The sequence below is a fragment of the Sturnira hondurensis genome, unplaced genomic scaffold, assembly GCF_014824575.4.
Source record: "Sturnira hondurensis isolate 20B ecotype Veracruz unplaced genomic scaffold, ASM1482457v3 Scaffold0015509, whole genome shotgun sequence".
NCBI classification, from domain to species: Eukaryota; Metazoa; Chordata; class Mammalia; order Chiroptera; family Phyllostomidae; genus Sturnira; species Sturnira hondurensis.
The window spans coordinates 12,710,373-12,726,534 of NW_028088140.1; the positions used below are offsets into that span (position 1 = coordinate 12,710,373).

General features: G+C 36.6%; 1 protein-coding gene across 1 annotated transcript in view; it reads right to left on the reverse strand.

The window, feature by feature from the left end:
• ERC1 (ELKS/RAB6-interacting/CAST family member 1) overlaps positions 1-16,162 on the reverse strand; it is a 549,219-nt gene that overhangs the window by 508,025 nt on the left and 25,032 nt on the right. Inside the window, exon 2 of the mRNA XM_037064795.1 lies at positions 5,781-6,587. Within this exon, the coding sequence (XP_036920690.1) occupies positions 5,781-6,449 (669 nt within the window). The 5' untranslated portion in view covers positions 6,450-6,587. The remainder of the gene's footprint in view (positions 1-5,780; positions 6,588-16,162) is intronic.

Here is a 16,162-nt window from a genome sequence, read left to right on the forward strand (position 1 = left end):
TTTAAAAATGGAAAAAAGGATAAAATTCTTATAAAATACAAAAAACCCTCGCTGGTGTAGCTCAGTGGATTGAGCGCGGGCCTGTGAACCAGAGGATCATGGTTCGATTCCCAGTCAGGGCACATGCCTGGGTTGCTGGCCAGTTCCCAGCAGGGGATGCATGAGAGGCAACCATACACTGATGTTTCCCTCTCTCCTTCCCTTCTCCTCTAAAGATAAATACATAAAATTTTTTAAAATCCTTTATAAAAAAAATACAAAAAAAAGAATATATATATAACATCCCTATACATGTACGTAGGTCACAGTCATTAATCTTATTTCAAAAAGCTTGTGAAAATTTTCTACTCAAATCATTAAAACTAAATTCACCATTTCTTACTCTAAATCTAAATCACTATCTAATCTCTGTCCATTTTTCATCAACGGTAAAAACATTTCCCCATGGTTCACTGTAGTCTTCTCTCTCACCATCATAGTCCATATCCATATATTTCTTTGAAAATACCTCATGCATGTGTACCTTCTTCTCCATTCCTATTACCCAAATTAATGCAGACCTTCTACAACAAAATCATTTGCTTTCCTTGCCTTTCTTCATTCAATATACTCTGCTGACAGCAATGTAAACTGCTCCTAAACAGTACCTATTGTTATGTCATTCAAAATTCTTCTTTAAGTAAGTCAGATTAATAAAAATATTATGCCCTCTCTTATGTGGATCAGTAGACTGAGCTCCAACAGAAAGGCTGACAGTTCAATTCCCAGTCAGGGCACACACCTGAGTTGTGCACAAGAGAGGCAACCAATCAATGTTTCTCTCTTTCCTTCTCCCTCCCTTTTCCTCTCTCTACAAAATTAATTAATTAAATCTTTGGAAAAATATTACATACTTTTAAAGGATAAATTGAATTATATATTAATAATGTTTCACAGAGGGAAAGAGCGAGAGAAAGCAAGGGATGGAGGAATAAAAAGGATTGGGAAGGATGGTGAGAAATTGTAAATGGTTCTCTATGGAGTACCACTTTACTTTATTACATTGTCATTTCAGGCACTCTGAAGAACTGAGAGACTCAGAGCACTCACACAGTTGTCAGAGGCAATCTAGCCTCCCAGTAACTGACCACACAGTAGTGGTCAGTTCACAAAAAAATGATTATTTCGTGAACTGACTCTTCCATCAGATAGATATGGTTTTGTAAGAAAATACACTCCTCCATGCAGCAAAAACCTAATCCCCTAATATTTGCATTTATTTTTCCAGTGTCAGCCTGCCAAAGAAAATGCCAAAAACAAAGAGAAAAAAACTTCCTTCTACATGGTTGCCCATCAGATATACAGAGTGTAACTAAAATGTCACAAATTTTGTATTCTTTACTTCCCTCAACCATTTGTTATAAAGCATGGTTTCTAATCCCCTCAAATACTCTTCTGGGCAGATAAAGCACTGTAACATGTCAAATTCCAAAGCAGTATGATTTTTAAAAATAAAATGGAACTATGACTAACCTTGACCAACATCAGTGTAACTAAGTTCATATTCTGGTTTCTTTTGCCCAAGAGAATGAATAGTAGGTTTCCAAACATATTTAATTAAGCTGCTACCTGCAAAGCTTCCGTAAATTAGCAAATCCCTAAAAACAATTCCACTTCACTGGTATGAAATCACACATAGATTGCACTGTGAAATGCAAGAAGACAGTGAAAAAAAAAGACTGAACTCCTCTGGAAAATTCTTATTTCCTCACAAATAAGCCCTCTCAGATATTTGCACATTTTCAATTAAATTCTCTGAATCACTTTTCACAGTACTCCTCTACATTTCAGATAAGCAAGCTTACCAACTCTACCAGAAGTCGTTTTCCAAAACCACTTCTACAGCCTTGCACATGACGGGATCCAATGGCAGGTAGCTTAAATTTCTGTAAGTCACACATGAACAAATTTTGCTTCTGAAAATGATTGTTAACTCCCCCCAAAATACATTTATGTACTTTACATCTGATTTAATTTTCTCAGGTCATGAAATTCCAAAAAATACCAAAACTATCTGGAAAATAAACTAGGCTACTGATTTATCCACAATACTCTGAATAACCATTCATAATGCACTTCTATGTTAAATCAGAATTATCAAACAGAAAAGTTAAATAGTCCAACACATAGACCCCAGATTTTAAGACCACACTTTCAATGACAACAGCACAATTAGCAACCTCATGAAAAAGCTTAAATTCAAATAATAATGGCTTTTATCATGTGACAAGTCTAGGTACAACCTAAAATTATAAAAATATTAATAGTCACCTGTGTCCAAATAGTGAGAACAAATGATAAAACAAAGATTCACACAGGAACAGTTTATCTTTCTGTATTTCTGACCTTGAAGTTCTCTTGATCCTTAAATAAATAAAACCAGAATCAAAAAACCTGAGTCCTGAATAAAATCAGACTCCAAAAACAAAAAAAACACAAAGCATTAAACTCCTTTGCTACACTATAATATTAAACAGAATGTATTATGACTGCATGGAATTCCAATGAAAGCACTTTAAAATAACTATTTTTAAAATAAGCTTCCAACTAAACTCAAAATATAGAAATACTACAAGGCATAAAAATAGTAATGTAAGTATGACAGTATCTTGCTAGATATCCCTTAGAATAAAATAAAAAATATAAATCATCCAAAGCCTCAATAACTTTGCCATTCAAGCAAGCTCATAGCTAGATTTTTATTCTTCATCAAGCAAACATACTAAAAGCCCTCCCCATGGTCAATTTTAAAAAAGAGAAAAGGCCTTTTCTGTTAAAATATATATTGTGCCATCTCCCTAAACACTGATATTTGAAAGTTCATTAACAAAAACAGTATGAGACATAAAAACAGTTGATATTTATTTTAGAAACACTTGTCTTGCCCTGGCTTGTGTAGCTCAGTGGACTGAGTGCACACCTGCAAACCAAAGGGTTGCCAGTTCAGTTCCCAGTCAGGGCACACGTCTGGGTTGTGAGCCAGGTCCCCAGTAGTGGGCGCGCAAGAAGCAACCACACATTGATATTTCTCTCCTCTTTCTCTTTCCCTTCCCCTCTCTCTAAAAATAAATAAAATCTTAAGAAAAAACACTCATCTAAAAGAACTCCATAATAATGAACTCTACTCATTAGGCAATTCTAACAAATGTGGTTTGACATTTGCTAGGATTCCAGACCAAGGTCTCTGTTGTCCAAGCAGAACATTTAGAATGCATCTAAAACCCCAGTCTCAAACTGGAATGGGGAAATTTGTTTAATTATTGTAAATTCTATTAAATCAATCTTCTTTGTAAAGTGGAGAATGTCTGATTTTGAGGGCCATGGAGGATATAATGAATGCAGAGTTTTATTGGGCCCACTGCTAGCTCACTATAATCTATTAATTTGCACTCTCAATTCTCTATATCTCATTGCAGTATTTCACTTTATGTTAGAATTGCACCCTTCGTTTTTTGGACCAAAGATATACAATTTTAGGATTGTGTGATAATTATAGTGGATGCAGGAAGACTATATTCCTGCCAGCCCTAGTGTTTAATTGGGGCAAGGGGAGGAATTTAGATAAGGCAGTGTTCACCCTCCTTCAGCACATATGGTTTTTTTTGGCATCATAGTCCTAGGGCTGCTTCACTTCCACTAGGCTGAAGTGCTGAATCCCTACTATAGTCTTTTCAGAAGATTTGAATATTTCATCTTTGAATGTGGCTTGATAATTAGGAAGGAAATTGCCATTGCTTTTTATCCACACAGCTTTTAAAGTATAGGTACTAATTAGCTGACTTAATTTTCTGAAAATAGAGAGGTATGCCAATAATTTTTTCCTTGTTAAAATGGACATTTCCAAGTTGCTTCATAATTAAAGCTATCTGTAGTGATAGACATATTTTCAGCATCGTCAGAAAGGTATATTGGTGGCTAGCTAATTCAGTGATAAAACCAGTAAACTCAATTCAACTTCTACCAAAATATACTTTTAATTATTTATTTATAGAGATATATTTATATACATGCATATATACACATGTATACACATTAAATTTACATTTATACACACACGTAATCTATTTCTAAAAGGTAGAACTTTTAAAGGAAAAGTATTCATGTATAATTTTTACACAATATTTACAAGTTACAGCCCAGCCACTTTTTTGGTCAATGGAAGTAAATTGTGATTTTTATGTTAATGATACATTTGAGATTGGACAATACTCAAGTATGATGCACTACGATGCTTCATTGTCTAAATAAAGTACCTCATATTTGAGCAGTGATACAGCACCAGTACATACTCCAAATTTACCAGTCTCTAAAAGAACCTAATATCCACCCAGTTTCTAAGACCTAAGCTACACTGATACTGTACAAGACTAAATTAAGCAAACTCATCACTCCTCTCTCGAAGTTTACAATTCAACACCAAACTAGAACTTTCAGAATGTACCATTATTTTATATTTAAAAATGATAAACTTTTCACATTGTCTGCAACTTAAATTTTAACTAAAGAAAAGGTATTTCTCCATTCTGTTGTCATATATCATATGAGTGTTTTACCTTGAGCATCAATGATCCTCAAGGTGAGGAGACACCAAAATCACCTGAGTGACTTTTTATAATTAAACATACCTAAGATTTTAAACACCTTTTTACCATACACACATTCCTTCTACTGAACTGTCACTGTCACAGATAATAATCATTATGTATAGGAGCCTGTCACAGCCCTGAAGTATAATATTGCAGGAAAAAAGATGAGAAGCACTGAGCCAAAAGTAAGTGTAGGGCTTTAACACACAAAACAATCTAACTCACTATCTTCTTCCAGAAACCAAAGCAGTAGGTCTGAATGCCTGAGCTGAGTATTAGTAATAGAATAGCAAAACAATCAACAATAATGTTAAATTAGATTTACTTCATCAGAGACAGATATCATTTGTAATTCCTTCTTTACTTCTTAGCATCATTCATGAACACTGCACAAATCCAAGTAAGTTTATTACTTTCTTCATAACTTTTATTAATCTAACTCCAAAACAAAGTCTAATACCAACAATGAGGTAGCAACTTTAAAATTCTCCCTTAATAATACAGGAGAATTTTTTTAAGATGAAAAATAATTCAAATTTACAAGTTTAAGAAAAGATCTAAAAGTATTTTAAACATAAGGCATGATTAAGATTTTAATTGCTGCAGCTTGAATATGATTTGTCCACAACTTTGTATTTATATGTTACTGAATGTAACATGTCTATGGCCAAAACATCAATTATAACCTGGAAGAGGGCAGAAAAATAACAAATGAGTATTTCTTATATCTAACAAGATAGCACTTAGCTCTTGAACTGCAAAGCCCAAAATGATAATGCTTAATTATCTCATTTATGTTCTAGAAGCAACTGATCACACCAAGTTGCCTTTCCTCTACCTTAAGTTTGTTAAATAACTAAAAACAAAAAAGTTACATAAGCATCCTGAAGTTGAACTATCATGAATGTCCACAGAAAGAACAGCTCCTCATTGTTGTCAAGAAGAGATGGCAACAACAACAATAAAAAAAAATCAGGCACAGAACCAAATCTGAAAAAGACCAAGAAACAGAGGACAGAACATTTTAAATTAAATAATCAACAGGAAGAAAACTGAACCAAGAAGGGAAAAACCCAAGACAGAAAAAAAGAATGGCTCCATTTACTTACATACATGAATTCAGAGAGTAAAGGTAAACATACATGTAAAACTAACCTGGTTTTCCTCCTGCACAACTCTATAGTGTTCCTTCCAAATAGTGATTTTAGAAGCTTCATCTTTTCTGAGGGCTCGTTCTTTCTTCAACTCTGGACTCCAGAAGGTCTTGATACTATTCATTGAAGAACTTAATTTGCTCTCCTTTACTTCCACATCTTTCCGCAAGAGATCGTTTTCCCTTAATACTTCCTTTAGCTGTGTCTGCAGATCCATGATTGTGTTATCTCTTGCCTGACGAAGAGAATGAGGAACAGTAGATGCCATACTCACAGGAGGAAGATGATGCTCTCCAAATGCTATGGTGTCACTAGCAACCCCACTGCTAGCTATATTGGGACTACTGCCCATAGCAGTCATCCTAACACCATAAGGCAGACGTCCCCCAGAACGGCCAAGTGTCATGGTGCTTTTAGGTGTTTCTGAACCCACATTTTCATGGTCACTTAGGTACATTGGGCCAGATGTGGCATAGGCGGCATTTAAGGATTGGATATTCTCCATTGAAAGGGTTTTCCCACTACCACCTCCCACACTGCCTCCAGAACTCCCTCCTGTACTATTGGTTCGACGATGACCCAAGCGAGGGGAACGTGGAAGCCTAGGTGAACGCCCAGGGCTCTGGTTGCTTGGTTCCGCCTTCCCAACTGAGCGAGCACTTCCATACATGGTTACAAGATGAATTTAGGTCCCAGGAAAGGTATTGGAACTCCGTGAGGTTTCTCTATGGCTGTAAGTCTGCTTAAGGCTAATCAGAAATAACAGGTCCTCAGCTGTCCAGTCTTGAAGAAATATCTTACACCATATCTGTAATGAAAAGATCACACAGTAAATCCTCCAGTAATAACCATTTCTCTTCCAAGAAACTTCTCATTACCCCCACTGAGGAAGATCTCCCTTCTACCCTTTATTTACTCATGCATTCAAAATCTGTGTACAGTACAACTTATTTCATAGAAAGCATCATTCTAAAAAGAGTTCACATGTCCAAAACTGAGTAATGAAACCATACCCTGCAAGAAAAAGAAAAAGTGATTGACAAGAAAAAGATAAAACTGTTTGAATACCTAACTTTCTACTTGGAAAACCCAAGACTATCAAATGAAAAATTATTAGAACTAATAATAAAACTCAACAAATTTGTTAGACACAAGATCAACATATAAGTAGTAACACTTTCCTGTATACCAACCATAACAATTAGAAAATACAATTTTTAGAAAATCCATTCACAATAACCATAAAAACACTTCCATATAAATCTAACAATAACACATAAGCATTTTTTTAAAAAAATTACAAAACTTTGCCCTGGCTGGTGTGGCTCAATGGATTGAGTGCTGGCATGTGAACCAAAGGGTTGCTGGTTCAATCCCCAGTCAGGGAACCTGCCTGGGTTGTGGACCAGGTCCTCAGCAAGGGATGCGTGAGAGGCAACCACACACTGATGTTTTTTCTCCCTCTCTTTCTCCCTCCTTTCCCCTCTGTCTAAAAATAAATAAATAAAATCTTTTTAAAAATTACAAAACTTTACTGAAAGAACACCTGAACAAAAAGAAAGATATCCATGTCCATGGATGAGAAGACAACATGTAAAAGTGTCAGTTCTTCCCCAACTACTTCAAATCCCAATGAAAATCTCTACAGGATTCTTCACCTAAGGTGACCCTAAAATTCAAATAAAAAAGTAAAGGTACAAGAATAACCAAAACAACCTGGGATGAAAGAACAAAGGAATATATCCCCTGAACAGAAAGATAAACTACAGGTCCACAATCCTTTATTTGCCATTCAAAAATCAAAAAAAAATCTGAAAATAAACTTTTTTTCTTTTTAATTCACTTAGCAGCAAAACCTGACCTGACTTCAGGTCACTTATTGTCAATATGACTCTCACTTAGTGTGATTAGTCTTACACTTCACTGAAAAAACAATGTATAGGATTACAGGGTACTGCCTACTGGGTACTGCAGGGAAAAAATCTGGACTCCAAAAATCATATCTGACCCCCAGGATTTATCATAAGGACTTAGAGGCTTTTAAAGCTACAGAAACTAAAAATGTATAGTACTGGCCCAGGAATAGTCTAAATCATGTATGTAAGTTTGGTATATGCTAAAAGTAACATTTCAAATTCAAAACAGTGAAGAAAGGACAAACTATTCAATAATGGGGTCTGAACAACTCATACCCTTATAAAAAAATAAATCAATGTGCTAGTGTACAGAACTTGTGAATTTTATCTGTGGCTCTTCCCTCCTCTTAGTGCTTACTACGACCCTCACCCTTCCTGGCTTTCTAACACAGTGCCATCCTCTAGCCCAGGAGCTGCAAACCCAGGGGCTGCAAACCCAAGGACCTACAGAGGTCATCCAGGGCCCGGGAGGGACTGGGGCAAGCTGCTGTGGGTTGGCTGCTGCTCAGCTCCCGCAGAGGGTTGCTGGAAGTGAATGTGGGCCCAGAGTGGCCAGACTTTTCAAAAGAAGTTCCCAATTTGGATTTTTATGTAATATTTCTGAATTTTGTATGTCAGTTAATGTAGTGTTTAAAAATGTGTGGAACCAACATAACAGTTGATGGGACAAAGCTAACTCATGGATTTGAGTCTGTCATCCCAGTCTCATTTATTTTCCGAAGTTCACCTTGTCTAAGTCTCCCCCATGTCTAACATGTATCTAATAAGATAGTTATGAAGGACCAGCAGCATGTATGAGGACACTACTTCAAGCTAGGGTACAAGTGTAATCTTGTGTAACAATTATGTTGTAATACATACTATACTATAGTAATAGTACAATGATTTAATTCTAGTATATAATTGTATAAGCCTGAACACCATATGTAACCCCGGACAGCAATACATTTTCCAAAAGGAAATATTGACTCTTTAGTTATAGATGGCATATTAGGCAAAAATATTTAAAAATAATGTATTCTTAAACACTTGAATTTGTAATAGAACAAAAGAAAGCCCTAGTTAATATGCTTCGGTGATTGTAAACTTCTCCAAACTATAAAGACGCAGCCTAGGGCAACTTTAGGATTATAAGGATAGAATTCAGATTAAGTAAAATGCAATTATGGTCCTGTCCACAGTACGACAAAGACACATTTTAATCAAATCACAGAAATAGAAAAGACAGAATGGGCCATGTCAATTATGAGAAATACTTTATTGACATTTTTATTTGGTCTATTGACAGTTTCTGTCAGTAAATATAAATTTGCCAGTTTCTTATATAAACCCTTTTATAAAGTTTTTGCCTTAAATAAAAATAAATAAATAAATATTAAAATAAATAATAAATAAATAAATCACATCCCTATTTCACATAATACACAGAAATAAACTGTACATTAAAAAGTATAAATTTTAAAACTACTAAAAATGTTAAAATAAATTTCAGGATGAACCTGAAATTTCAGGATAAATTTCAGGATAAAACTCCTATGAACCGTAGTTAAATTAGGGCTTCTTAAATAAGAAACAAACAGCAAAACCATTAAAAAAATAAATACATTTAATTATGTCAAAATGACAAAATATGATACAAAAAACACTATAAGAAAAATCAAAAAGAAACCAAAAACTAGGTAAAAAAAATATATCTAACATGTGTATAATAGATCTGTAAACAAAATATATAAAGGATTCCTACATGGGCCCTGGCTGGTGTGGCTCAGTGGACTGAGTGCTGGCATGTGAACCAAAGGGTCGCTGGTTCAATTCCCAGTCAGGGCAAATGACTGGGTTGCAGGTCAGGTCCCCAGTACAGGGCACGTGAGAGGTAACCACATACTGTTATTTCTCTCCCTCTCTTTCTCCTTCCCTTCCCCTGCCTAAAAATAAATAAATAAAATCTTCTAAAAAAAGAAAAAAATTCCTACATTACAAATGACAAATTTGAAACAGATAATTAGAAGAAAGGGGAACTTACAAGGGAAAGTTGAAGGGAAGGGGGAACATTTGTGGAGGCTTTGGCTTTACTTATAAATCTTTATACTGATACTACAATAATGCTTTAATTTTTAACAAAGGAAAATATATTTGTACTTTACAAGTATAATTAAAACAAATTTTAGAAATATGTATCACAGCTATCCTACTTGCCACATTTCTCTCAAAGATAAATCAATACAGATGTAAACTAGACCTCTGTGATTTCTACTAACATTCTATCAAAGAACTGACTTAAGTCAAATAACAAGATCTCTGCATATTAAATAATACTTTCCAAAAATCCACGTTGTGTAGAATTAATCTTATAAGTAGTACTTCAGTGAAAATGCTATCCAAGTAAATCACATGGCCTATATAACCTAATTAGATTTTAAAGGGTCTACCCTGGCCAGGTGGTTCAGTTGGTCCAAAAGGCTGAGGGTTCGATTTTCAGTTAGGGCACACATCTAGGTTATAGATTCAATCCCCAGTCGGGGCACATAGGAGAGGCAACTGACCCATGTTTTTCTCACACTGATGTTCTCTCTTCCTCTCTGTCCCTCCCCAACCCCACCTCAGGTGATGATTTTAAAAACACAGGTTAAAGATCTCCAGAAATACTTGTATGAGTACAATGGCAGTCTCAATTCTACTGGGTTGGCCAAAAAATTCATTTGGCTTTTTCTTTTCTTTTAATATTTTATTTATTTATTTTTAGAGAGAGAGGAAGGGAAGGAGAAAGAGTGAGACAGAAACATGAATGTGTGATTGCCTCTCATGTGTCCCCTACTGGGGACCTGGCCTGCAATCCAGGCATGTGCCCTGACTGGGAATCGAACCAGTGACCCTTTGCTTCACAGGCCCATGCTCAATCCACTGAGCTACACCAGCCAGGGCGTTGACTTTTTCCATAAGAGGGCCCTAGCAGCACTTAGTTATCTTCTTCAACTTCATTCGAAACTATTTTGTTAGACTGTATTGTGACAGCAGTCATATCATATCAGCATGTGTTTAAATGAAACATCAAAACTGGTGAATTTCTGCACAGCCATTTTAATTGAAGATGGGAGAAAATATGCAACATTTTTGGCATATTATGCTTTATTTTTTCAAAAAAGGTTAAAAATGCAACTGAAACAAAAAAAGATATTTGCAGTGAATGGGGAAGGTGCTGTGACTGATCCAATGTGTCAAAGGTGGTTTGCCAAGTTTCATGCTGGAGATTTCTCACTGGTGATACTCCATCGTTGTTTAAGTTGAAGTTGATAGTGATCAAATCAAGACATTAATTGAGAATGATAAACACCATACCACACAGCAGATGGCTGACATACTCAAAATACCTAAATCAATAGTTACTAGTGAAAACGAAAAATGAGCCTTTACTTTAAAGAAAAAACTAAACCGACTTCTTGGCCAAACTAATACATAAGTGATCCAGTAAAGACAGCACTAGGGTAACAATAAGCAGAACAGGAAATAGAATCCAAACTTTTAAGGTTGCATTAGAAACAGCAAAATTACACCAAGTTCAGAAACCACAACATTGTAATGTTAGTAATGTTACTAAACTCCTTTCCAGGGCTAATCTAGCTCATGAAGTAAAAATTCCTTTTCATGGTAAATCTGGACTGCAAGGTAGGTGACAAGTAATAATAATCTACATATTACTGTTTGAGGAAATTCTATTTCAAGATCAAAGAGAAATACAAAGCTTTTTTTCCATAAGTAATCTGAATATTGCTTAAAATAAGAGCCATTTGTTATCTAGAATCTCTGGAATAATAACAAATGCTAACATTTATTTAGTGAGTGTTTACCATATGCCCAGCACTGTGCTAAGAATTTTATAAGATTTAATTTACTATTTATAAGCCCCCTATAATACAGGTACTGTTATTATGTCCATTTTACAGATGAAGAAAGTAAGGCTTATATTGTTAAGTAACTTATCGAAAGTCAAGTAATTCTTAAGTATAAGGGTCAAGATCTGAATTAGGGCACCTAATTCCAGAGCCCTGGAGGCTATTTACTACCATGCTTAACCACCACCATGTGCTGATGTTAACATCTCCAATGTCCGAAAGATATTGAAGGTTTCCCCAGTTTCAAGGCAGGTGTCCTGCTAATCTAGTTCTAAACATAAACTTTAGGGTACATATCAAGTTTCCCAGGTGTAAAGCTCAAACTATCATATTTATCTTCTATTACAGAGAAAGCTGGGAATCAGTAAATTATATAAATGTCTAACCACTATACTGTACACCTAAAGTTAATATAATATTGAATGTCAACTATAATTGAATTTTAAGGATACTTTTAAAAGAAGAAACAAAAGAAGTTCAAAAGAAGAAAAAATAAGTGAAACCAACAAATTAAGGAGTAATAATTCAGTCTCAGCCACCATATCATAATTTTAAGCTTCCACATTTAATTTAAAAATTCCCAAGTGTGCTTTGTGAAGAACTCTATTTTCATGTAGTCAAGTAACTAAATCACTCTGAATAGGCTACGATTCAATAACAAAAATTCACACCAAGTATTCAATATTAGCAGGGGCATTCTAATGATCAAGTCACCTGCAGATCCAAAATGGCATTTGCATGTAGAATCTTTGTCATTATCGGAACTATATTCACTTATATAACAAGAGAAGAAAATTCACTAGCTCCGCCTAAAGCCCTCAAACTGGCTCTTTAATCTCATGAGCTTCAGGGAAGATAGCGTTTAAAAAAACAAATTTCTTTTAATGATATGCCAGAAACGCAACCACAAAATAATTCTTCCACTTTGAACAGATGACCAAAAAAAGACAAAAGTTATTCTGTAAGAATAAAATTCTAGATCTAATATATTATGACAGCAAAGGAAGTCTGTATGCACTGGTAAGAAAAGAAACACAAGATATACAAGATACGTTTTTAAATTTATAAAAAGAACACAAGAATTTGTGGGGAAGTTTTTACATTTTTTCCTTTCTGTACTGAGGTTTCATTATGAATTACTTTTTAACTTAAAAAGTAATTATGGATCCACACTTAGACTACTCATTTTTGACAAAAATGCAAAGGCAATAGAGTGAAGAAAGTAAGGCAATTATGTGAACAGTAGATTTTCACAGCCACTGGAGTCATTCTTGCATTCCATAATTATTTCACATGAGGACAGGAAGCAGCTTCTCCACAATTCTCATAGGTCTCTGTTCTTGATAGAAATCATAGAGGAAGCTTTACTGGAGAGAACTACAGCTGCTGTTTTTCTGAGAAGCATAAATAGCACTCTGTCCTCCCTCCTCTACCCTTCCAAATTACATTCATCCTCAGTTTTCACCTCAGCAGATCTTAGTGGCTTACCCAATGGCAACCCAAACTTCCATTCCTATGGGTCCTGAGCCCTTGAAACTTATATTCACCTCATGTGTCCACTGGGGCAAGAGAGTACCAAAAGGTACCCAACTGGATCAGGTTGATTCTACTATGAGCATTAATCCCTGCCCCCATTATGTTCCTAACAATGAAAAATTACAATCTAAATGTCAGGCAATGAGGCATCAGCTATGTAAATTAAGGCACAACTATAAAATGGGTTATGATCTGTAATGAGTTGAATAGTCTCCCCCCAAAATTCATGTGCACAGACTTATGTCACCTTATTTTAAAATAGGGTCTTTGGAGACACAACCAAGTTGAGTCCATATTAGATTATGGTAGGTTCTAAAGTTAATGACTAGTGTCTTTCTATGAGAGAAGAGAGCTGGAGATTCAGTTACAGACTCACACATGAGGAAGACCATGTAAAGACAGGCAGAAATTAGGTGATGCAGCCAAGCCAAGGAGTACTAAGGATTGCTGGAAGCTACCTGAAGCCAGGAAGAGGCAATAAGGGATTCTCTCTAGAGCCTTCAGAGGGAGCAAGGCCCTGCCTACACTGATTTCCCCCCAGAACTATAAGAAAATGAATTTCTCTTTGTTTTCTGTTACCAGGTTGTTAGTATTTTGTCACAGAAGACCTAGAGAATTACTGTCTCATTATAAATGATGATGTGGCTCTATACTTAATTATAGATAAAGATGTTTGTGATCTATTATCAAACCAAAGGGAAAAAGAAAAAGTTATAAACACAGATCCTACCTACAGGTTGTTTTGTTTTTGTTTTGTTTTGTTTAATTTTTTTAACATATTTTATTGATTACAGTTGTTCTATTCTCCTCCCTTCATTCCCCTCCACCTGCACACTCCCTCCCCCACCATTCTCCCCCCCTTAGTTTATAACGTGTCTCAAGTTCTTTAGATTCTATATTTCCCCCACTATTCTCGCCCTCCCCCTTATCTATTTTCTACCTACCCTCTATGCTATTTTCTGTGCCTTCTCCCCCCTTCTCCTCCTCCCACCCCCCTGTTGCTAACCCTCCATGCGTTCTTCATTTCTATGGTTCCACTCCTGATCTAGCTGTCCTCTTGGTTTGCTTTTGTTTTAGGTGTGGTTGTTAGTAACTGTGAGTTTGCTGTCCTTTCACTGTTCATATTTTTTATCTTTTTCTTATATAAGTCCCTTTAGCATTTCATATAATAAGGGCTTGGTGATGATGAACTCCTTGAACTTGACCTTATCTGAGAAGCACTTTATCTGTCCTTCCATTCTAAATGAAAGCTTTGCTGGAAAACGCAATCTTGGCTGTGGGTCTTTGGACTCATGACTTGGAATACTTCTTTCCAGCTCCTTCTTGCCTGTAAGGTCTCTTTTGAGAAATCCACTGACAGTCTAATGGGTACTCCTTTGTAGGTGACTGTCCCCTTATCTCTTGCTGCTTCTAGGATTCTCTCCTTCAATTTAGTCTTGGCTAATGTAATTATGATGTGCCTTGGTGTGTTCCTTCTTGGGTCCAACTTCTTTGGGACTCTCTGAGCTTCCTGGATTTCCTGGAAGTCTATTTCCTTTGCCAGACTGGGGAAGTTCTCCTTTATTATTTGTTTAAATTACTTTTCCATTGTTACTCTTCCTCTTCTCCTTCTGGTACCCCTATAATTCGGATGTTGGAATGTTTAAAGATGTCCTGGAGGTTCCTAAGCCTCTCCTCATTTCTTTGAATTCTTGTTTCTTTATTCTGTTCTGGTTGAATGTTTCTTTCTTCCTTCTGGTCCACTCCATTGATTTGAGTCCCAGTTTCCTTTCCATCACTATTGGTTTCCTGTGCATCTCCCTTCATTTCAATTAGTTTAGCCTTCATATGTTCCTCTAATTTGTGACTATAATCCACCAGTTCTGTGAGCATCCTGATAAACAGTGTCTTGAATTGTGCTTCTGAAAGGCTGGCTATTTCCTGGTCGCTGAGAGTAATTGGCTCTGGGACTTTGAGTTCTTCTTGCGCCATCTTTTGGGCTGTTCATGTCTGTTATGTAGTAGGATCGGAGCCCTAGGTCTTCACCTGAGCAGGGCAACTCAGTCACTGGGTTGTGACGCTGTACGTGGGGGCAGCGTCAAAGAGGAGCAATGGCGTCCCGTCTGCCGTCTCCTGCCACGGCCCCCACAGGTGCGGCAGCTGCCACCGTCACCAGGCCCACGTGTTTCGTCCCACTGCACTCGAGTGTGCCACCGCCGTCAGCCCTCACCCACTGGGGCCTGCGTGGTCCATCTTACTGTGCGCAAATGTGCGACCAAGGTCAGTCTGCCCCACACCCTGGGTCCGGGCCACTTGCGCGCCAGGTCTGGGGATCTTTCCTGCCCAACCCTGCTCCGCTGCTGGCTCCGCCCCTCTTACTTTCCCCGTGGAAAGATTAGTTGTAGTCAGATTTCCGTATAATTCAATTTTCTGGTTTTGGGCTGTGTCTTTGTTCTCCAAACCTTTGTTGTATTCAAACTTGGTTGTGGGAGGAGGCACAGTGTTTCCACCTATGCCTTCATCTTGGCGGAAGTCTTTTTTTGTTTTTGTTTCATTTAGGTTATGGTAGAGTATACAACTCTGGGTAGTAAGGTTTCTGGTGACCTCACTGTCTCTCCAAATCAACCATTTTTCTAGGAGCACACTCTGTTTTTATAATCAGGACAAAATAAACCCATTTGAGGATAGGTGGTGTAAAGATATAAAACAGAATGGGTACATTGCCATAAGATAAGGCTCTGGATACTAAATTCCCACTACCAATTCTAGAATAAAGCCAGAATGATTTCCTTATAGCCAAATTCAATGGGTTCTCTTTATCTCTACTGCATCTGGCCTGCTGGCCACTTCTATCTTGGGTCTCTCTATTACTGCTTTTCTGGTTTCCCTACTGTCTCTCCAAGACAATCCTTTTTCATACATTTTACTGACTCCTTTTCCTCTGCATACCTTTAAAACACTGGTGCATTACCTTAGAGCTCTGTCTTCAAACACTTTCTTGTCTCCCATTTTACTTTCCTTGGGCAATCTCATCTACAGCCTCATTCAACTGTTTTCAACTA